General features: G+C 44.9%; 1 protein-coding gene across 2 annotated transcripts in view; it reads right to left on the bottom strand.

Annotated features, from left to right (window-relative positions):
- SLC5A1 (solute carrier family 5 member 1) overlaps window positions 1-22,588 on the bottom strand; it is a 45,105-nt gene that overhangs the window by 10,014 nt on the left and 12,503 nt on the right. For both annotated transcript variants that reach the window (XM_050924469.1, XM_050924470.1), the window contains exons 3-12: window positions 20,640-20,744; window positions 17,412-17,471; window positions 16,938-17,042; window positions 11,031-11,136; window positions 10,738-10,818; window positions 8,371-8,591; window positions 7,510-7,645; window positions 6,597-6,704; window positions 5,593-5,743; window positions 4,823-4,991 (exon numbers count right to left, since the gene is read on the bottom strand). In XM_050924469.1, coding sequence (XP_050780426.1) covers window positions 4,823-4,991; window positions 5,593-5,743; window positions 6,597-6,704; window positions 7,510-7,645; window positions 8,371-8,591; window positions 10,738-10,818; window positions 11,031-11,136; window positions 16,938-17,042; window positions 17,412-17,471; window positions 20,640-20,744 — 1,242 coding nt within the window. The remainder of the gene's footprint in view (window positions 1-4,822; window positions 4,992-5,592; window positions 5,744-6,596; window positions 6,705-7,509; window positions 7,646-8,370; window positions 8,592-10,737; window positions 10,819-11,030; window positions 11,137-16,937; window positions 17,043-17,411; window positions 17,472-20,639; window positions 20,745-22,588) is intronic.

Raw genomic sequence — 22,588 nt, 5'->3', positions numbered from 1 at the left:
TGGGGTACGTATGCTGTTCGTAGCCATCCCTGAAGACAGCGCATGTGCAATCTTGCATGTTTCACCATGAACTTGGCCACTACCATATGACCAAGCAGCTATTTACAAGTCCTGGCAGAGATCCATGGGCAGGTTCTCACAGTGGAGATGAGGCTGATTATTGTGGAAAATCTGTGCACTGTGAGAAAGGCTCTGGCCTTTATAGCATCCAGTTGGGCCTCAATAAATTCCAGATGCTGGGCTGGCATCAGTACTGATTTTTGTATGTTTATTTGGAGGCTGAAGTCTGAGAAAAGGTTCATCTGGAGGGAGCCATGAGGAGGCAGTCGTCTACGTATGGGAATCTTACAATCCCTTGTTTGCAAAGGCGTCGCCACCACCGCGAGGACCTTGGAAAATATCCTGGGTGCCATAGAGAGGTCAAAGTACCTTTTATTAATACTGGTCAGACCCCAGATGAAATCTGAGAAATCGCTGTGGGAACACTGATGTGGAAGTACGTGATTTGGAGGTTGAGGGCCCAGTCCCCCCTGTTTTAGTGCTGAGATTATTGTTGGTAGTGTGACCATCTTGAAGCATTGTAATTTGATGAACTTGTTGAGGCTCCTCAAGTCTAGGATAAGTCTCTACCTGCTGGGTTTCTTTTGGATCCGAAAATACTGGCAATAAAAAAACTTTCCCCCTGTGTTGGAATGGGACCAGTTCTATAGCACCCAGATGCAGGTGGTTTATTTTCTTTTTGTAGAAGGTGTTTGTGAGAAGGGTCCCTGAAGAGAGACAGGGAAGAGGGGTCGGTGGTTAGGAGAGAGGAACAGAATAGAATACCCACTTGTCAGAGGTGATTTTTCGCCATGATGGCTAGAATGCGGTCAATCAGTTGCCAAACTGAAGGATTACTGGAGATGGTTTCAGCAACTGGACCAGGGGAGGCATCTCAGGGCCTTGACCACATTTTCAAAATTGTGGTGTAGAGATGGATGGGTGGGGTGTAGTTTCCTGTGCCAATGTCTGCCTGTGTTTGGGAGGTGGTCTTGGTCACCTGCATTGTGTATCATAAAGCTATTGAAGGGTGGAATGTGGAGGTTTAGATCTTGGAGTAGATTGATATCTACCTGTCTTCTCTTCAGCACTGCTGTATACATGCCAGGAGAACGCAGTGTCACTCTAGAATCTTTTCAAGAATGTCAGGAGTCATCAATATGCTTGGCAAAGAGTTTAGATCCTTCACACAGTAGATCTTCCACCGTCATCTGCACTTCCCTGGGGAACCCTGAGAGATGGAACCATGAGGCTCATCTCATCACTACAGATGCTGCAATGGAGCGGGCTACCATGTCCACAGCATCCAGAGAGGCCTGTGGCACCGTACAAGACAGAAATTGTCTTTCCACCACCTGCTGCTTTTTGTCCTCTAGGAGATGTTGACTGACCTCATGAAACTTGGAATAGTCCATATGGTTATATTTAGCTAGGAGAGCCTCATAATTAGCAATTCCTCTTCCTGTCATAAGGGGCTGTCCTGGAACGGTTGTGTCATCCTTCCTCCTGCACCACATTGACTATGAGGGAGTTTGAAGTAGGATGAGAAAATAGGAATTCCATGCCCTTAGCAGGGACATAGTACTTCTTGTTCACTCACTTGCAGGTAGAGCGGTTTGCCAGATCAACTTGTCTGGGTCCAACAAGGCCTCGTTGATCGGAAGTGCGATCTTTGCCAATGTGGAGGACTGCAAGATGTTGAGCATCTTGAGCTTTTGTTCTCTAACTTCCTCCAGGGGGATCTGGAGAGAATCCACAATCCTGGGGAACAGTTTGTGGAACTGTTTAAAATCATCTACTGATGTTGGAGGTGATGGCATGATGGCCTCATTGGGGAAGGATGAGGAGATGTGGGCTGGTGATGTAACCTCTTCCTCTGTTTCTTCATCATGCTCCTCTAGCAATTCAGGTTCAGAGAAAGAGGCCTAGAGTCTGACAAGGACAGAGAGTGTATTTGTCCCTGTCTCTTCTCATAGTTTGGGAAAGTGTGACCTATATGCAGCCCAACGGCAGTGTAGGGGAACAGGCACCTGGGGCTGCATCCAGGGGTGTCCATAACAAGGACTTGTGTCATTTCTGGTCTCTAGTGCAGTAATATGATTCTGTGGAGCCCTTTGAGACAATTGTGGGATGTGAGGCATGATGGAGTACTCCTCTTCTTCTTCAATGGAGAAGGGTGGAGTGGTATTCGATGGTAAAAGAGAGCGGTGTGTGACAGATGTATATCCAGGGAAGAGGCATGGACTGTTGGGAGCTTGGTACAGAAGAGCGGTGATTCTGGAGTGTCAGAAAGGATCAGGTCTCTCAGGTAGCGGAACTCTTGTGATACCAGCAGGAGCATCATCGGTACTGATGGCTATATATGTATTTGTGCAGACATAATGGATAGTGATGGTGCAGATGTTAAGTGCCTTCTGTTGAACAACCCGTAGATGGCGCCAGGGGCTTAATGGGTGCTAAAGCACTCAAAGTCATTGAGGGAGATTTTAGATCTGTCCGTCTCAGTCCCAAGTGATTGTGTGTCTATTTGCGGTCCTGCCCTCTTAGGGCCCTTGGATCTCAAGAGTACTGGGACTAGAGGTGTCTGGATGGTCATAGGAGCCAGGTCTCGCCCCCAAAGATGTCGAGGCTACCGACCTCATGGGAGTTGCCTTTTTCCAAGGTGGCTCCTTGGTGAGTGAGTTGGCGCCTGTCTCTTCTCCGCTTGAGGGGGAGAATGAAGATTTTCCTTTTTGTGGTGTATGGTGAGCAGGGGTTGGCCGATGACCATGCTGATGGTGACTACCACAAAGGAGAGGTATTGGGGCCAGGATCAGAGGCTAGTCGCAGTGAGCTCTCCATTATTAACAGTTTAGCCTCAATTCACGGTCCTTTCTGGACCGAGCCTTCCGTTTGTGACATTTTGTGCGCTTCTGTGATATGTGCCTCTCACCCAAACAGTGTGCACTATGAGTAGCCATCGCTCACTGGAATAGCCTCATGACAGGAGAAGCACCTCTTATACCTGGAAGATGTGGGCATAGCCCCAGATAGGCAGAGCTACCCAGTAGGGAAGGCATAGAAAAGGAAACCTATGCTAATCTAAAAACAATGAGGAGGAAAGAGCCAAAGGAAAAAAGATATTTGTTGTAAGAGGGGGTAAAGGGAATTTTAAAATTTTTAAGAAAGCAGCTAATAACTAAGAAATAGTAGTGAAAACACTAGTATTATGAAGGACAGTAAAGACATATGCAAGACTCTGCTAAGGATTCAGTCACAGATCAAGGCAACTGAGACAGAACTGAGGGCAGTTGGACCACACAGCAATGAATAGATGCTGCTCATGGTGCAAGACTGGGAGGAGTGCCTGTATGGCCCAATGGGCACTGCTAGGGAAGATCTCCAATCCCAGGTGCAGGGACGCTACCGCATAGGGACACTACTCAAAGAACCACCTTCAGAGATTTGTCCTTCCCTATCCATTTGTTTACTCTACCTCCTAAATACAACAAAACCAACAGACATACAGAGCCAAAGTCACTCCTGGAGTAAGCAGATGTAGTCCTCTGACTTTAGTCAAGTTGCACCCATTTGATGTAGAACTTGGCCCATAGGCTAAACAGGAGAAAACTAATGGTACAGAATTAAATATCCTGCTGGAAATTTTCTAGTTTGAACAAATTTTATTTTGTGACTATTATTGTTAAATGATCAGAAAAATCACAGAAATATATTGGAATAAGACAAGGTGAGACACTCAGTTTACAGTAGAAATAAGAATCTTTCCAAAAAGTCTAATCTGGAAGATACTAATAAAAATGGGACTTTGATCCAGGCAGTGCTTCAAATTTCTTCAGCTTTTACTTGATCCCAGTATTTTTTCTAATTAGGAGTGTGCTTTGGATCAAATCCTGAGGATTTTACTAATTCTTAATCCATTTTTCTTCAGAACCTCAGGATTTGATCCATTACATGAGATTCAACCAAGCAGTGACTGGAAACGGAATATCTCTGCTTGGGAAATATCCACTCCTACTACTGTTAGTATATCCACCAATCTCCAGAGAAAGGAGTCAAAGTAACTAGAAAGCTCCAACCCCACCTGGAAACAGTGTTATATTGTTTATCTATTGGCTTTCCTCGCCATCGCATCTGTGCACCTCACAAACATTGATGAATTTATCCTCATGGGGACCATAGGCAAGTATTATCCTCAGCATTACAAGTGGGGAAATTGAGCTACAGAGCTATTATTGGAGTGATTTTCAGAGGTGCTGAGCAGACAGTTCCTTTCTAAGGGAGTTGTTCCAAGTTCTCAGCACCTCTGAAATTCAAGCCAGCATTGACCTGCCTAAGTTCTCACAGGGAGTCTGTGGCACAACTGGGAATAGAACCCAGATCTTATGAGTTCCAGTCCAGCAGCTTAACCAGAGGACTTTCCCCTTCCTTGTTGAGGCCTACAGAACCCTAGAAGGTTGCAATAAAGCACTGTTTACCTGAAATTATCCCTTCAACACAAGTCACAGTGAAACAGTAGGTGGTTCCAGCTCCACAGCTGTCTAGGAGCCAACAAAGTCCATGCACATTTACATATATGTGGTGGAAGAGGAATATGAGGATTCCTCAATTGAGCCAAGAGCCCCCCAAGCATTCTGCTTTGGAACCTCAGGCACTGGCCTGTAGCGGGAATAGCCTTAAAGAAATGGAGAACAAACAAACTAAGAAAGGGCAGTTGTCCCAGTGCACAGATGAATGTCTTCTGTGAACTTCTGCACACAGAGCTCTTCTCCTGGCCTGTACTCACCTCCTCATTCACCCTCTTACAGAAGATAGCAAGCAGGAAGACAGCAGCAATGGGTGGCCCCAGGTAGCTGGTGACAGACTGCATATAATCAAACAGCTGCCCGCCCTGAGCTGACTGCACCATAGGAACCCAAGCAATGCTGATACCAATTAAAGCTAAGATAAATAACCTGCAAATACAGTTTAACATTGTGTTATTCAACCAGCATTAAAACATCAGCAAAAAAACCAGTAAATCAACCATCAGCACTGGGAGTAGGGTGGGGTGGGGCTGGGGGAAGCAACCAGCAATGAGATCTCACCAGATCCCTTAGCTCTTAGTCAACCCAAAATGAGAACTCTGCTATCAAAATAATAAATCACCTATAATAAGAAGTCATCTATAAATACAGCAATCAATAAAACAGCAGAGAGGAATGAATAAAAGAGAAATCAGCGCATAGCTAGTGAATATTACTGATGCTGTAGCTTGGTCTAACTAGCATCTTGGAATGAAATTTAAATAGATCCCCTGGGATATCTTTAGGGAATAGACACCTCAGATTAATCTTTAAATAAGAAACGTGGCCTGGAAACCACCCCACAGAATATCGAGAAAGACACACATGGGATTAAGCTGTCAGGCCACAAGAGGTCACTGCTGCATCACATGCATTCAGTGGAAGGTGGTTCATCAAGGCACTTTAAGGTGAACTTTGAAGGGTGCAATCTGTGATGGCTCCAATATTTCATTAGGTTCCTAATGCTGGGAAGGGGGGCAGTAACACTTACCTTCCAGCCAACATGAGCTCTCTCTCGGAAGCCCGGGATCGTATTTTGGTGTAGATGTCCATGGTGAACAGAGTGCTAGCACTATTAAAAATGGAAGTCAGGGAGCTCATGAGAGAGGCCAACATGACTGACAACATCAGACCTCGCAGACCTGAAACACAGAGAGAGACACCACCTGAGCTGGGGAGGGTCAGTCACTGGGAATGCTCCATAGGTGACATCTCTGAGTGCATGGTCTGACCTCTCCAACCCAGCTATCTGTTAGTAAATGAGGCATGCCCAGCTTATGACAACTTCATGGTACCCTACTGCAGATGGAAGGTAATGGTGCCTTTTAGGTCAGGAAGCACAACATTTTCAATACCACATAATACCCAGGCTGGACTGTTAGGAGATGGATAATGGCTGAGTGTATTTACTCAGATAGGAGTCCTTTGTGTACAAAGTGAGGGGTCAGAGACACTCCCACAAAAACACAATCTTGTTGTTTATACTGCCTGATTGGACTCCGGGTCAGTGGGAGAGCAATAACCCCAAGGGGGCTGCACTTTCTCTTCCCAGTTTAGTGAGTTTAGCAGAGGGACTGCAAGCATGTCCCTCAACACAGAGATCCTGGCAGAGGCCGCCTCTTAATAACTGGCAACTGTAGGCCAGATTTATTTCTCTCAGAAGGCTAACGCCAGCAGCGTCTTACTGCCTCATGTTTGCAAATTGGTAACATTGTCATGGCTAGGCTGTAACCATCTGGCATCTACGGTCACATTGATCATAATGCTTGGCATGTACAGGAATAAACTGTATATTGGAATGATCTAGGGCCTATGATAGCTGAGCCCTGATAACTCAAGAAACTAGTGATGTCAAATCGACTAAATGAGAATGCAGGTCTCCAGTTCTGGTAGCTGAATTCGAGCCCTGGGACATTTCTCCCCCTCAACAACTAGCTTCTATTAATCTGCCATCCATATTTTACCCACAAAAACTCTATCACAGCAACAGCTTACCATTCGGCATAAGGTCTAACACTATTTTTGGAAAAGCAATATTTGAACAGCCAACTTTGGTGCCACAGTATCTCTCACATTCTGAGGGCACAACACAAGCCACCGTATCTGAGAAAAAGATAACAAGACAGGGTTACTTGGGATCATAGCAGCAAGTTACTCAAAAATCAAGACTACTTCCCAAACCCATTTCCATGCTAAACCACTGGATTTATTTGCCTGATATCACTGTTGGCTCTGCAGCTGCGGGAAGGAATTCCATTCCTGCATCACTTCTTTCCTAGCTGGGGAATAGTGATGTTGCTGAGGTCAAGTCACCAAAACTGCATCCACAGAACTGCACAAGAAGTCGAGACTGAATAATGTGAGGACTACAAAACTGGGACTAGGGCAAAGTTAGTGTGTGCTCTGAAAGGCCCTCTCCAGCTCAGACCACCCGCTCTCCTCTGCTGCTGTACACACACTTCAGTGGAGAGAGAAAAAACCAACTGGTATTGCGCTCACACTGAGCTCAGGAAGCATGTAAGTCACAGGCATTTCCATGAGCTGGGAACACTCCTCTCTGGGATCCAGGCACCACTCCCTCTGCCCTGTGAAGTCTGTCAGTCACAGACAGGAGTGTTTCCCACCCTCTCAGAGCAGGAATGTTGTAACAAATTCCAACAAAGAGGACACATGCTCTAGGATTCCTGTCCCCACAAAGGACAGTAATAGCATCACCGGGAGCCCTGAGCAGGGGAAGGAGAAAGAGCCCTGTCCTCTTACTTTGTGGGAAAGGCTGGTCTGTGTATGTGTTTTCATGGTCTGAGTCAGGAGAGGGACTGAAGGAGCTGGAGGGGGACAGCAAAGAAAACTGAGTGGGGCTGGAGGAGGAATGAGAAGAGAATGAGAGGGCTATAGTACTAGGTCTCACCCGTGTACAGAATTCGACTGATCATCCCAGGCATCACTATCAAAAACATGGGCAGCAGCTTCATGTACCCACACATGATGCAGCCGGCTTTCACATGGGACATGTTCTTGGCTGAGAGACATCGCTGAACAATAACCTGTCAATGAGACAGTAGATGTGAATGACTCCAGTTTTGTCACCCACACATGATTCCGGGCACACCAAGGCACAAATGACTCTGTTTCAACTGTATTCCAGCAAGAAGTCTTTGCTCTTGCTCATAATTACAAAAATACAAGGGCATTTGAAGGCCCAGTAACACATTTAAATGGTTAAAAGTAAATACTCTATTGTCTGACGCAGGGGTCAGCAACCTTTGGCATGTGGCTCACCACAGTAAGCACCCCGGTGGGCCGGGACGGTTTGTTTACCTGCCGTGTCCACAGGTTTGGCCGATTACGACTCCCACTGGCCGAGGTTCGCCATCCTAGGCCAATGGGGGCGGCAGGAAGCAGTGGCCAGCACATCCCTCGGGCCGTGCCACTTCCCGCTGGGAAGCCAAGTCTATACCCAGATTGATAAAGGTCATATTTTCAAAATTGGACTCTCAATGTTCATCCACAGGATGTTGCAAGAAAGGGAGGTGGAAAATCACGTACACAGCATATGTCCAGAATGGCATGAAAAAATAGTAAAGGAACATATACATCCTATTCACTTAACATAGAAGAGGCTGAGACTCTAAAAGCTATAGAAAAAAAAAATTCCTCTCAGGAGGTAATCGCCATTTTTATGGCACAGGGTTGGGATGAGAGAGATCAATCCAACTACACGGCAAATTTTAGAATGCTCTGAACTTCACAGTTGTTGCCTTTACACTACCTGATCTGTGCACCAGTACCACAAAGCAATGATGCTCAACCCAAAGATAAGGCCCGGCCATGGCAAATCTCCAGTGATCGCGTCTCGGAAGATGTGGAAAGAATCTGCCCGAGGGGTGTAGCATTTTGGGTCAATGGTAATGTTTCCATATGAGGTGTTGCTTGGAATTGCTTGCATATATTTCTCCATAAAGGCCTCATATCCTCCTACTTCAGCAAATCCTGAAAAACAGAACGTAAAGACCCGATCATGGTACTGGACACTTGAAACTCTTGATGGAGCTGAAGAGTCCAAGGAGAAAGCTCCATGCCATCAATGATAGGTTTCAGAGAAGTAGCCGTGTTAGTCTGTATCCGCAAAAAGAATAGGAGTACTTGTAGCACCTTAGAGACTAACAAATTTATTGTAGCATAAGCTTTCGTGGGCTACAGTTCACTTAATCAGATGCATGTAGTGGAAAATACAGAAGGAAGATATTATATATATCACACACACACAGGGAACATGAAACAATCAGTGTTACCATACATAAGGCAAGTGATCAGTTAAGGTGATGTGTTGTCAGCAGGAGAGAAAAATAACTGTTTGTAGTGGTAATGAAAATGGCCCATTTCCAGCACTTGACAGGAGATATAAGGAACTGTACTGGGATGGGGGTTGGGGAGATAAGCATGGGGAAATAGTTTTACTTTGTGTAATAGCTCATCCACTCCCAGCCAAACTGGACAGTCTCTACGTAAAAGAATAAATCGACACAAATCAGACGTCAAGAATTATAACATTCAAAAACCAGTTGGAGAACACTTCAACCTCCCTGGCCACTCAATTACAGGCCTAAAAGTCGCAATATTACAATAAAAAAACTTCAAAAACAGACTCCAATGAGAGAGTGCTGAATTGGAATTAATTTGTAAATTGGACACCATTAAATTAGGTTTGAACAAAGACTGGGAGTGGATGGGCCATTACACAAAGTAAAACTATTTCCCCATGCTAATCTCCACCCCTCTCCCCCACCAGTTCCTTGTATCTCCTTGTCAAGTGCTGGAAATGGGCCATTTTCATTACCACTACAAACAGTTATTTTTCTCTCCTGCTGACAACAGCTCACCTTAACTGATCACTCTCCTTATAATGTGTATGGTAACACCCACTGTTTCATGTTCCCTGTGTGTATAGATATATCTTCCTTCTGTATTTTCCACTACATGCATCCAATGAAGTGAGCTGTATTGAACGCTACAATAAATTTGTTAGCCTCTAACATGCCATCAATGTGATAAACCTGCCCCAATAGAGGTCAACATTGTCAGAAACAAAGAATGTGCTGTGAAAACTCTCATTAGCAAGAAGCCCCACCGGCTTTCCTTCTCAGGTTGCTACGGAGCTCTAAAAGATTCCTTTACACTCCACTGTCCTTCCCATTCCCCAGACGCAAGCTTCCACTTTGTCAGGTATAATATCTCCAGGCTCCCTGACCCAGGTAAGGACCAGAGGCAGCATCCACCTGATTAAGTCAATCTGAAATACTGTTTATTGTGAAGAAGTGGGACAGCTTCATTCAGTGAAAAGTTTACACAGAGGAAGTCCAGTTAGAAGCCACAAGGTAAGGAGGAGGAAATTACAGCCTCACAGGGCTTTACTACCTCCTCTTGATTAATTATGTAGCCTGAGCCCTAAATACCAGGGTTCTATTTCACAGGATGAACTGCATTTTAGTACCTACGAGATCTCATGGACACCTGGCATCCTATTCACAACAACACAGGCCCTATTTTGGGGAGTTCTATAAGCTGTTATACAGGAGGTCAGAACAGATGATCACAATGATCCCTTCTTGCCTTGGAATCTATGAATCTCCCAGGGCCGGTGCTTCCATTCAGGCAACCAGCACCAGAATTTGAGGGGGCAGCATTCTGCCACCCTTGGCGGCAATTCAGCAGCAGGGGGTCGTTCCGTGCTCTGGGTCTTCAGCAGCAATTCTGCGGCGGGTCCTTCACTCGCTCTGGGACCCGCCGCTGAAGTGCCCTGAAGACTGGGAGCGGAAAGGACCCCCCCGCCGCAGAATTGCCGCCGACCAGGAGCGCGGAAGGACCTTCGCCTAGGGCGCCAAAAACCCTGGTGCCGCTCCTGGAATCTCCTCTACCATTGTCATTGGAATTACATCCCTATGGCAACTATAGAACTTAGTCAGGATGACAGGAGGGCTTAGTAATGTAGCTCTTCTCCATCTCTGACAAATACATGAAGCAACAGGAGTTCCTTAGCTGTTAACCTGTTAGGACTCAACAAAGCTAGATCTACTTCCACAGGACACTGGGGGCCTGTAGCTGATCATTCCAGCTCTCGTTCAACAGATTTACTTACCATATCCTGAGAGAATACAGGATCCCACCAGCATGATGGTCGTCTGTAAGGTGTCTGTGTAAATCACAGCAGCAAGGCCACCTAAAGGCAAAGAATGCCATTATGTGAGCCTCTCTGCTAATGCCTTCATGGGAATTGGCCTCTCCTTGACCTTCCATCTGTCTCTCATATGCACATACACCTCTCCCCTTTCATGCTCTCATTTCTTCCCATTTACTCCCCGCTTCCATTTTCATCTTTCTGGACCCCCTTTTAACTTGTTTTTAATGTATCAATCTGTTCCACAAACTCACCTGTGATAGTGTAAAGACCAGTAATAGCCAGCAGTATGATTATGGCCAAATAAAGATTCAACCCCATGGCCATTTGGATAAATATAGCTCCAGAGAATATATCTGCCTAATAAAAGGAAAAATGACAGTTTAGGGAATGCTTAAGATAAAAATAACGTTTCTATTAGTATCTATTACTATCCTCCCCACCCCAAAGCACTGCACAAAAAAATAAAAGCACATGCAAGATAAAGACAAATCCTGTCCCCGTGGTCACCCAGACCTGCTTTATTTTAACTGCCAGCTGCTTTTTGAAGTTCACTTCTTAGTGTCTGCACTTCTTACAATAGTTCCCAGAAATGGGTCAGTTATTCCCTCCTAGCCAAATCTGGCTACCCATCCCTCCAGACCTGTGAAGTTATGTATGGGGAAACAGTTCAGCAAAGTTCTTAAATCCCAGACCATGCTAACACCCAAGTCTTTTGATAATCTTTACATTATATCCAGGAAGAGTTTTGTTAAATAAAGACAAAAGAGCCATTTATGTCTTTGCTTTATGCTATTCTTCACAGCTCACCTTTCCAGTTCAACACAGATGTTTGGTATGACTGCCCAGTTGAGGACAAACAGGAATAAAAGGCAACACCTTACTTAACACAAGTTCCATGAATATCTGTCAAAGTAATTAGCATTCAGCTGGCCAGCTGGAGAAACAGTTAGCTCTTGCGCTTGTATAAGGACATGGATTTTGCAACTTCATGAGTAAATCCTGGGATTTTAGTTACCAACACAGCTGCACCAATGCAAACTCCTAAAGCAGACATCATTTGAAATCAGAGTAACCAGTTCCAATCCAATTCATGCCTCACCAATGTAAATCATATCGCTGTTAGGGGTTGGCAAGTGCAACATGCTGCACCAGTGCTAAGGGGGGTAGAGGGGATTTTCCAAAGTGCCTACATGTCTTAGGAGCAGATGTGTCATTAAAAGTCATGTCACTGAATTTGTGCTCCCAAATCACTTAGGTGCTTTCGAAAAACCTCACCCTAAAATCGCAGGGCAGACAAGGCTTAAGAAGGATGTTTAGTCATCAGCTCTACTAGATTTTAGGGAAAACATTTATTCAAGGAACACAAAGAGTGCCATCTAGTCAGGTATTCTGCCAAAAGGAGAGGGGTTATATAAGTCACGCATCTGGCTAATTGTGCCATGCTGTACATAACAACACTACTTAGCACATTTTACCTTTAAAGCTCTTTTACAATCAGCAAGTAACATATCCTCCTGACTCCCCAGTCAGCCAGGCAACTGACTATCATCCTCCGCATTTTACAAACAGGGAAACTAAAACAAAAATATTCAGGGGCACTCGGCCTAAGTAGCTGGGCAGATGCTGGAGGAAGAAAACCTCTCCCCTAGGCCACTGAGGAAACTCCTCCTTGAGACTGTCACCACCTTAACCCCCCTTCACTCCTCCTGCCTTCAGGGCAAGAAGGGGACTGTGCAGCTGCAGATCCTCCAGCTCTGCTCCCACCACCAGTCACTGCATGCTCACATGCAAAGCCATTGTGGAGCTGAACTGTGCACCACACAAGGTGTGAAATACATGCATGGTCTCACCAACAAATTCTGCCCCTGCCTTTGCCATCTGCAGCCATGGAGGCTGGGGTTAAGATGCAGGATTTTGTAGAGTGTAATCCTACAGGCTAACTGTGAGACCATGCCCCTCTAGGGGAGAGGATTCCTTCCTGACTCTCACAACAGATCAGCTTATGCCCCAAAGCTTGAGGTTCATTTATTTTTAATATTAGCTTAGTTTGCATGGCTACTAATATTACTGGTCATAAAATGATCCCACAAGGAAACAATTATTTAACATCCTGAGCAATACATAAACTCCTTGGATTTGCTGAACTACCTTCCAAGTTCACCTCTTCTACCTCCCAGTTACATTAATTTACTGCTGATATTTCCTTGTTACACCATTAACTCTCTTTTATGGATACCATTAAAACCTTATCCTAGCTCTGTTTTTTGTATGGAGAAGATTTAGTACATTCAAACAAAACAAGTCACTCCCGAGCTACACACACGTACTTCAGGAAACACTAGGAAAAGCTACAATGACATGAGTGTCCTTTTACAACTACCATTACAGCTAAAGAATTCCAAGGAACACTTGCAATGCATTTATTGACTTGAGTTTTAAATTCCTTCAGACTATGGGGGGGGGCATCCAGTTACTTATTTCACCAGATACTTAGTCAGTTACTAGTCACCAATGCTTTGCTACACTGCAAGATTTTCTTAAAATTGCCCATCTTTTCTACCACCGGTACAGCCCCACTGGTGACAGCAATGGTAGAAGCACTAATGGTTTGCAACTCCAACCCTGAAAGCTACCATGGGAACAGCTCACACAGCAGTGACACCATGGAACATACATACAATATGGGACATTACATATGGTGTTTGAGATTTTGCCCAAAGTGGCGTAAGTGAGGAAGCAGCATGTAAAACAGGCACCATGAATGCAAGATTCTTCTGAGTTGCAAATATAAATTGCATCAGCACTGTGACTCAAATCGTTAGGGGTGACTTGCTAGCAAGTGTAAGGAAAGCTGTCCTTTCAAAGCAGGATGACAAAAGCCCGAGGAACTGCAAGGCAGGGAAGCTGCAAAGGCAGCAGCCAGGGAAGCAGCATGCAAATCTCTTGACATCTCTTGGAATGTCTTGGCTCACATTGTGTCTCCCTCTGGCACCTAGAGTGACAGATTCCCACAGAGCCACATGCAGCTTGCTTGCCGTCCTGCATATGCCACCTGCAATGATGCCTAGATAGCACAACAGATGTTATCTACATAAACGAAACCTCTTATGTACAAGAGCTGGTGTCCACTGGCCTTCTGTATTTATCCTTTTCCTGGTAACATGCTGGACTGATGGGCACTTGGCCACGCAGCATGGTGTGCTGCCCGTGGCCAGATAGCTCCTTGCCACTGCAGCGGGCATACCTTCCGGCCCCTTGCTGTGCAGCAAATACATCTGAATTTCCACAGTGGTCATCACTGGACAAGCTATAATTGGAGTGGCATTTGGACTGTGCTGCCCCTCTTATTCTGGGGCATGTGGGCCATTCTTTGGGTTAGTGGGGTCCACAACTTCGTTGATGGCTGGTATAGCTCAGGTGGAACAATCCCCTAACTTACAGCAAGTTAATTTAATGCCTTTCCCCTCTTACACCACTCTACGTGATCTTATCCTTTTGGCCCAGACATGCCCCCTTTCTCTGCAGGGCATGATCTTTTTCTTTCCCCTGCTCCCCACACTTACACCTTCCTTTCAACTTTTACATGACTGGGCTGGTGCATCTCAATGCCCATGCTTTGCTCAGTTACACAGCTCGGGTGTAGGCATAACTGAATAAGATGCCATTTACAACATACAGGATTTGGCTTTTTTGTGATCAAGATGCTATCCTGCACCTTCAAAGCCCTCTGCCTCCTCTAATTTCCTCCAACTCCTTCATTCTAGCTCTCTCTCTCCTCTGTCTCCTTCACCCAATCTAGACTTTATGTTACACCATACGCTTGACACAATATTAATTTGCACCATTCACCCTCCCCTTCCACCAAGCAGATGCTAAATACCCACCTATTCCATGAAGCATCACAGCTTTCTGTTTTGAACTCTATTGTATCTTCCACAGCTTTAGTTCATCAGCAAACTGAGGGTGGTGTCTTGCACATTATTGTACACTAACAGTGCTTCATAACTAATAAGAATGGGGATTGAGTCCTAATAAAGAGAATACTGTGTACACATCCAGGGAAACACAACATGCAACTCAAACCTTCAGATCGTTCTTTAAGACAAATCCTGTCCCCTTTTCTACAGCTGCAGAGGGCCACAATGCAGCAGAAGGAGGGGCATGGTTTGGGGAACTTATGCAGGAGACAATACCCCCGAGTGCCAGAAAACAGTTCCATAGCGGCTCCCTATGAGTACTTGTGCAGCTCTGTTTGCGGGCAAGGTGGGATGATTGTGGGTGGAGCCAGACTGGGATCAATTGATCTGTTGCTGTACAGATCCACCAGCGATTGCCCTGCTCTTCCCTGAAAACTGAAGGTGCAAGAACATTAGGGGCAACTTCATTTTCAGGTCTGTAATAACAGTGAGTGAGTGGAGCCACTCCATTTGCTTGGGAGGAGGGTCCTTCTGCTGGAGTTGATGGAAATCCCCAATGCAGAGTATGATATGTAACTTGGACACACATGGAGGAAATTTACCCATAAAAAAGGAATTATTTTTGTGTATCTGGCATGTAGGTAGCAAGTGATGGGATCATACAAAACACAGAAATATAGATATAGGTTTTAGATTAGAACAGGGATAGGCAACCTATGGCATGAGTGCCGAAGGCGGCATGCGAGCTGATTTTCAGTGACACTCAGACTGCCTGGGTCCTGGCCACTGGTCCAGGGGTCTCTGCATTTTAAATGAAGCTTCTTAAACATTTTAAAAACCTTATTTACTTTACATGCAACAATAGTTTAGTTATATATTATAGACTTATAGAAAGAGACCTTCTAAAAATGTTAAAATGTATTACTGGCACACAACACCTTAAATTAGAGTGAATAAATGAAGACTCGGCACATGACTTCTGAAAGGTTGCTGACCCCTGGATTAGAATGATGAGCCATTTATCTGTATGGATTCACTCTACATCTGCTAGAGATGCAGGAAGAATACCATCCCTTGTGAAATGGATGCAGCATTTCCAATTACAGCTGCATGCAAAAAGAGTTATGTTGACAGCTCCTCACTGAAATAAACAGAACGCAAAATCCAACTCGAGGTTTCTTGATAGTCCTAGCCTGTTTAATCTGTAACCCTGATAAGAATCAGTTATCGTAGGAGCATGAGAATGGGAGCAAAAGACCAGGTCTTTTAGGTTAAATTGTACTATTATCACTCAGCTACTAGGCAGAGGGCAAAGAGTAAACTTCCATGGCAACTGCAGGAAAACAACAGACCCAGGTCTGCCTGACCTGTGGACTTGTATGGAGATTTAATGGTTTCAAAAGGGAAGGAAAATCACAGCTCCCTTCGCTACTGCTGTGCCCTCGTTAGCCACACTTCATAGCTCAAGCTGATCCACAGAAAGACTCTCCTTCGCCTTCCTTTCTTCCCTTGCTTTTCCCACTCCTGTATTTTCTAACCCCATCTCTCTGTCTCTTCCCTCCATCTGCCTTCCTCTCTCGTTTTTCACTTTTGCTTCATTAATACTAACAAGTTGCACGTTCAGCTGAGGATACCGATGGAAGGATGAATGTGAAAGGCCTCTTTTCTCCCACTGGAGCCAAAGGGAGTTACTCATACCCTGCGGCAGGAGAATCTAGCTCAGGAGTCAGAATGGGAGACCCTGGGCCCAAATGATATATAGAAAGCTCTACAACTAAATGCCTAAATGGGAGAGTGAATGTTCCTGGGTAAGAAGCAGCAATAGTTACCCTTGGAGAACGAAGGCAGAGAACTGGGTACTAACTCTAATATCTTGGAACCTTCTCTTCAGTTTCTATCACTGATGCCTGAGATGTAGCATACTGTATAGTACAAGGCTCCAGCCAGCCTGACTTGTTCCAGAGGGGAACACACGTGGAAACAAAATCCTGGAAAAAGAAAGCTAAATCATAACCACCATCTAGAGAAAGAGTCCCCTGGTATAATTCAACAGGCACAGACACACAGAGCTGTAGAGCTGATTTGGATGGTCAGCACTGCTAGATGGACGAGTGACAACATGGAAACAGTTTTTTATCTGAGACAAGTGAACCAGACAGGTAGAGAGATTTCATACAAGTGTAAAATAATAAGAGATAGGAACTTCACTTAGAACAGAGGAACTGGAAAAGCTTAACCTACCGAGATCTTGGTGAAAATATAGAGGAGCAGAGAAAGGATTGACAGATATATCTGAATCCGTCGGCCGCCAAACCGCTTCTTGAGATACTCTGGCATCGTCACCACCTGCAGAAGAAGAGGGAGAAGAATTCATACTACGAGCAACAGACACAACTACTATAGTTCATCAGTAGGCTCTGCCACCCAGATACCACACTGATAAGTGCACTAGAAATTAAGAAGGCCAAGGAGCAGGGGCCTCCAAAAAGCACAGAAAGGCAAAGTCAAATGCTGCTCATCTTAAGATCTCAAAGACAAAGAGACCTTGTTGTTTAAATATATACAGACATAACATATGTAGCATGCCTGACACATCCAGGTCTCTCTTGCCATTGAGAATGGTTTTGTGATGGTGTTAGACCCACACACACAACAAAATGAAACAAAGATTAAAACACGGAACCATAAGAGATATAACCTAGTGTCCATGCTTACCCCAGCCTTGATGTAGATGGGCACAAACAACCAAGCAAGAACAACCACAAATATCAGGGCCTGTAACCAAGGAAAGAACAGCTGAATTAGCCTCTGGTCCTGTCACCAGCATTTTCCAAAGCCACGTATCAGGCTGAATACCAACTATAAACATTGCAGTGAGTAAAATGGTGGCCAGCCTCATTCTTTCTACCTGTCTAGCATTTTACGGTTGGAACTCCAGGGGTGAAATCTTGGCCTTATTGAAGTCAATGGGAGTTCTGCCATTCAGTTGAATGGTGCTAGAATTTCACCCCAGGTGTCCAACAGAAGCACCTGAGGAAGAGTCCCCCACTGCAGCAGACCTAATGGAGTATCAAAAAGACGACTGCTTTGGCATTTGCCCCATGTCTGTCCATGGGGGAAATACATTTGTAGTGTGTCTAACACTGGTCTTAAACCTTCCTTCTGTTGCACTATCCCACTGCAGCTCCACTACGGTAGCAATCACCAGAGCATTAGTGTACTCTGGATGCAGGCATTTTAGCCACTGTTTCACCCAGCCTTGCCAAGAGCAGGTGTAGACAACATGATGGTTAGAATACCAGCAGCCCACAGAAGCCTTTGTATGGTGACAGATGACTATTGCTACCACCAGGAAATGTTAAGAAAGTCTAGCACTGCCCCGGCCCCCTTTACTTAGTCCCTCGATCCAGTTTCCAAGCAGCCACCAGCACAGGAAACATTCCATCCCCAAACCCAAGTGTGTTATGATCATGTCTCATCTGTGATTAGCTTTGCTAGCCTCGGGTGTTGGAGAGTGGAACTTACTTCCATACCCTTGTCACCGATCAGATTTGCCCACTTCTTTAGATAAAATGCAGGAGTAATTAACTGCCTTCTGCAGTGTGGTTCAGTTATAGGATCATAGAAATGTCAGGTTGAAAGCGACCTCAGGCCCAGCCCAGCCCCATCCACTGAGGCAGGACTAAATACACCTAGACCATCCCTAATATCTAACATAAATCTCTCTTGTTGCAAATTAAGCCCATTACCTCTAGTCCTACCTTCAGCGGACAGAGAAAAATTGATCACGGTCCTCTTTATTATGGCCCTTAACATATTTGAAGACTGTTATCAGGCCCCTTCTTGGTCTGCTTTTCTCAAGACTAAACATGCCCCTTTTTAAAAAAAATTTCTTCACAGATCAAATGTTCTCAAATCTTTTATCATTTTTGTTGCTTTCTTCTGGACTCGCTCCAGTTTGTCCACATCTTTCTTAAAGTGTGGAGCCCAGAACTGGACACAGCACTCTAGCTGAGGCCTGCTTATGAGGTGGCTGTGAGCATTATAAAAGATGTACTATATTCTCATGTATAGAACTATAGACTGTCAAGTATGGTAGCTCTGTTAAACTATATATTGTATATTCTGTGCATCAGATATTTTGTTGTCAATCATAAATTATAATTTTTCTGACAATGTTAGCAACTTGTTTTATGCAGAGCTGTGCACATTCAGACAGATAAATACAGGTCAAAATGCTGCTCTCAGAGCTGCGTGCTAGATCTCTCATCCACACACTAGTTCTTTATTGCAGCTCTGAAGTTCTGCTCATATATCAAGCACAGGCTATGCTAGAGATATTGGACCCAATTCTGCTCTCTTACACTGGTGAAAATCAAGAGTAACTGCACTGAAGTCAATAGCATTACACTGACACAAAGCCAGTATAAATGAGAGCAGAATCGAGTCCAGTTCTCTTTTTTGGTAACAGAATCAGTGTGGATCCAAGAGCAGCATTTTTCCTGTGTATGTTACCATGTTTATCAGTTCCATTGTGTTGCAAGTATAGCAACGAGCTAACTAGCTGGCTTGTGTCTGCATACATGTAGATGTATACACAGGCATCACTATCCTCTACTGGACAGAATCATGACGATTCAACCAAGTGTCTTAGGCTGCATACTACAATCAGTTAGGAGAGAGTCTCCCCTTTAGCTCAAGCAGGAGAGTCCTGTGCTTATGAAAGAGGATCTGGATTCTATCCTTTCAGATGTCATGAAGATCCAGCAGCCTTGGTACGGAGCCTGGATTTGTTGCAGCAGAAAATAATAAAAGGTGACAGCTAAACTAACTGATTCCAATGTGTGCATTTCTCTCAAGTGAGCTTTTACTCCCTTCCTCATGCACAAAGTAGTTCAGACTATATGGGGCCGTATTTTATACCCAACACACAATTCTATTTTTAAGAAAACCTAAGGAGATGATTGCAATGGAGTGCAACAGTCAGGGGGCACGGCCAATAATTATTCCAGCACCTAAGGATCCAAGGGAAACAACAGGGCTGGATCCCAAGGATTATGCTCATCCATGTTTCCCCCCTCACGGCGGATCATCCCAGAGCACCAGATAAACATCAAAATGCTCTGCAAGGAGCTGACCTCCTTGTAGCAGTGCCCCCAGTTCCTCTCCAGGGCAGCAGTAACATGTGATGCAAATTGCACCTTATGACCAGCTAATCTAAGAGGGGAAATACAGCATAAAGGCAGTGTTCCGCAACTCCAGCATCTCCTCCTTGTGCACATACTAAGTCCATGGAGGGCTACAGATAGACTGATTGGGGAAAGGAGGCACATTATCTTACCCTTTTCTAAACCCTTACGGCCCTTCTGCCAATTCCAGGCAGTAGTTGTAGTCATTTTAATCAAGTGAGGTGTTTGGTTATAGGCAGGATCTGCCCCCAGCAGGCTGAGAACAGAACACCATTGATAGCAGATTACAATGTAGCCTCTGAACTCCTTTGCAGCTTCCCCTTAGTGGGAGGGGAATGAGAAGACAGAGAAGGAGAAAAGGGCTCTTGGGATGAAGAAAGGAGTGAAGACAACATTGAATTCCTCACTGCTGGGAAGAAAGGAAAAATGATTACTCCTCCCAACTCCTACACACCAATCTCCCAGAAAAATTATGCAGAGGTGGTCATGGTTTCCTAATATAGCAATGGGCTTTTCTTTTCCCACTAGCTGGACTGGAGATGGAAGTGGGGAGAGAGGCTGGGGGAATGGGAATTGACACCAAGTATTCTTGTGGTGGGTAGTTCTGCCAGTCGTCAGCCCTGAGGGAGGCAGGTGCTGCTGGGTGAGGGCTCTGACAGCATTAGAGTGAGCTGGATTTTTAGACAATGTGGACTCACTTGATCTCTTTGGATACCCCCGAGGTTACAATTTTATGTAAACATGAACCACTTACGTTCCATTCGAATCCTCCAATGGCAATTCCTCCAATTGCTCCTGTGCCTGCCAAGCCCACAAATTGCCCACTGCCAATGTTACTGGCAAACAGAGAAGCACCAATCTGGAAACAGAGAGAAGAACAGACTTGGGTCATTGATCCTGGGCTCAGGACAAATATCTTAAAAATCCGTGCTTATTTAGTGTTTTCAGACTTCCTGTGTGTCATCACTTAGGGATCTGAGTGCCTGACAACCTTGAAGATCCCCCAATATTTTCTCCTCTTAAAACCCAACATTGCAGCCATCACCTCAACAAGCAAGGAGGACGTAACAGGATGTTACATATTAACTCATCCAGAGGGGAAACTGGTGAATGATAATACTCCCTCCTCCACTGGAGGTGAGCACGTAGCCTCCACCCATACAGAATTATGACTCTTTGGAGAACTTGTCCAACTAACACATGGGTGATGTATTCCAGAATGAGCAGCCAAGGGTCTAGGCCAAAGGCCCTGGCAGCTAGGGTAAAAGGCTGATGTGATATATCTAACCTGCTCCAAGGACAAGTGGCTGATTGCTCAAGGAAAATCAGATACAACTCTTTGGATTTAAGATCCAAAAGCCATTAAGGCCGGCTTGTGTCTCCAATAGGAAACACTCTTTTTACATTTGGTTTGCTTTTGTCAAGGGGGCAATAGGTTAACTGAATTAGATTCTTGCAGCTGCTATCATAGGTACAGCACTGCACCCAAGGGCATCTGCAGTACATGTGAGAGACGGCTGATCAACGATTTGCAAATGAGGAATGTTGATATCTAACACCTGTAAACATTCTATATCGATCCCACAGAGAGAGCAGCTGCTGATTGGAGAGATGCCAAAGAAAGACAAAAGTTAGCGCTGTATTAAAAATAGGCAACAGAGATTCACAGGAGGGAGATCATACCTAAAAAGTCTCATTCTTCATCAAACAACTCAGAGACAATGGAGGAAGATGGAGAAAGAAGCTGTGAACATAATTTCCCTGTACTGAGAGTTTTGGAGGCAGCATAACACAGCAAACCATGATTTACAAGATCAGGAACTGAAGTATTAGGGGTCAGACGCTTGAATGGGTGGGGGGGAATGACTGGCTTGGATATTGCAAGCAGAGGGTACACATGAGCTGCAGTGATTAGAAATTAAAAAAAGACGGTCAGTGAAGTGTTTTTCCCCACTCTTATTTGTTCTTCAAGATCTAGAGGAGAGATAGAGAGAAAAGGGAAACTGTAAAAAGAGAAAATAAAGAAAGAACAGTGTATAAGGGAGGGGGTCTGAGTACTGACCAGTTGCTACTGCCCTTTGATAATTAAATATAATAATCACCTCTCATATCTAATACAGGCCATTCATGTTAAAAGATCCCAAAGGGCTTTACAACACGTATATAGAGATCCTGTTATTAACATACTTTCCTCAGGAGTGGCGCCAGGGTTTTTGAAGCCCTAGGCAGGGGTCCTTGTGCGCTCCTGGTCTTCAGGGCACTTCGGCGGCGGGTCCTGGAGTGAGTGATGGACCCGCCGCAGAATTGCCACCGAAGACCTGGACTGCGGAAGGAACCCCACAGCCGAATTGCCACCGAGGGCAGCAAAATGCTGGCCCCCCAAATCCTGGCGCCCTAGGTGACCACCTAGGTCGCCTAAATGGAAGTGCCGGCTCTGACTTTCCTCATCCACTGTACAGTCAGTTGGAAAAAGTTGACATATCTATTGTAACAAGGAGAGATACTCTGTGTCTGCCACTGAAGGAAAGGTTGTAGGGTCCTGGGGGTCTGAAAGTAGGGAAGGCAAAATCCCTAATCACCACAGTGAGCTCTGCAGTGTCACAACGAAAAACATCATCTTCAATCTTAACTTCAATCTTCTTTTCTGAAACTCATGTGGATAGGAGGGGGGATTTTAGTATAGACATTAGCTACTGAAAATGA

Source organism: Gopherus flavomarginatus, chromosome 15 (assembly GCF_025201925.1).
Source record: "Gopherus flavomarginatus isolate rGopFla2 chromosome 15, rGopFla2.mat.asm, whole genome shotgun sequence".
Taxonomy (NCBI): domain Eukaryota; kingdom Metazoa; phylum Chordata; order Testudines; family Testudinidae; genus Gopherus; species Gopherus flavomarginatus.
This window is presented reverse-complemented; position numbering and strand designations above follow the sequence as displayed.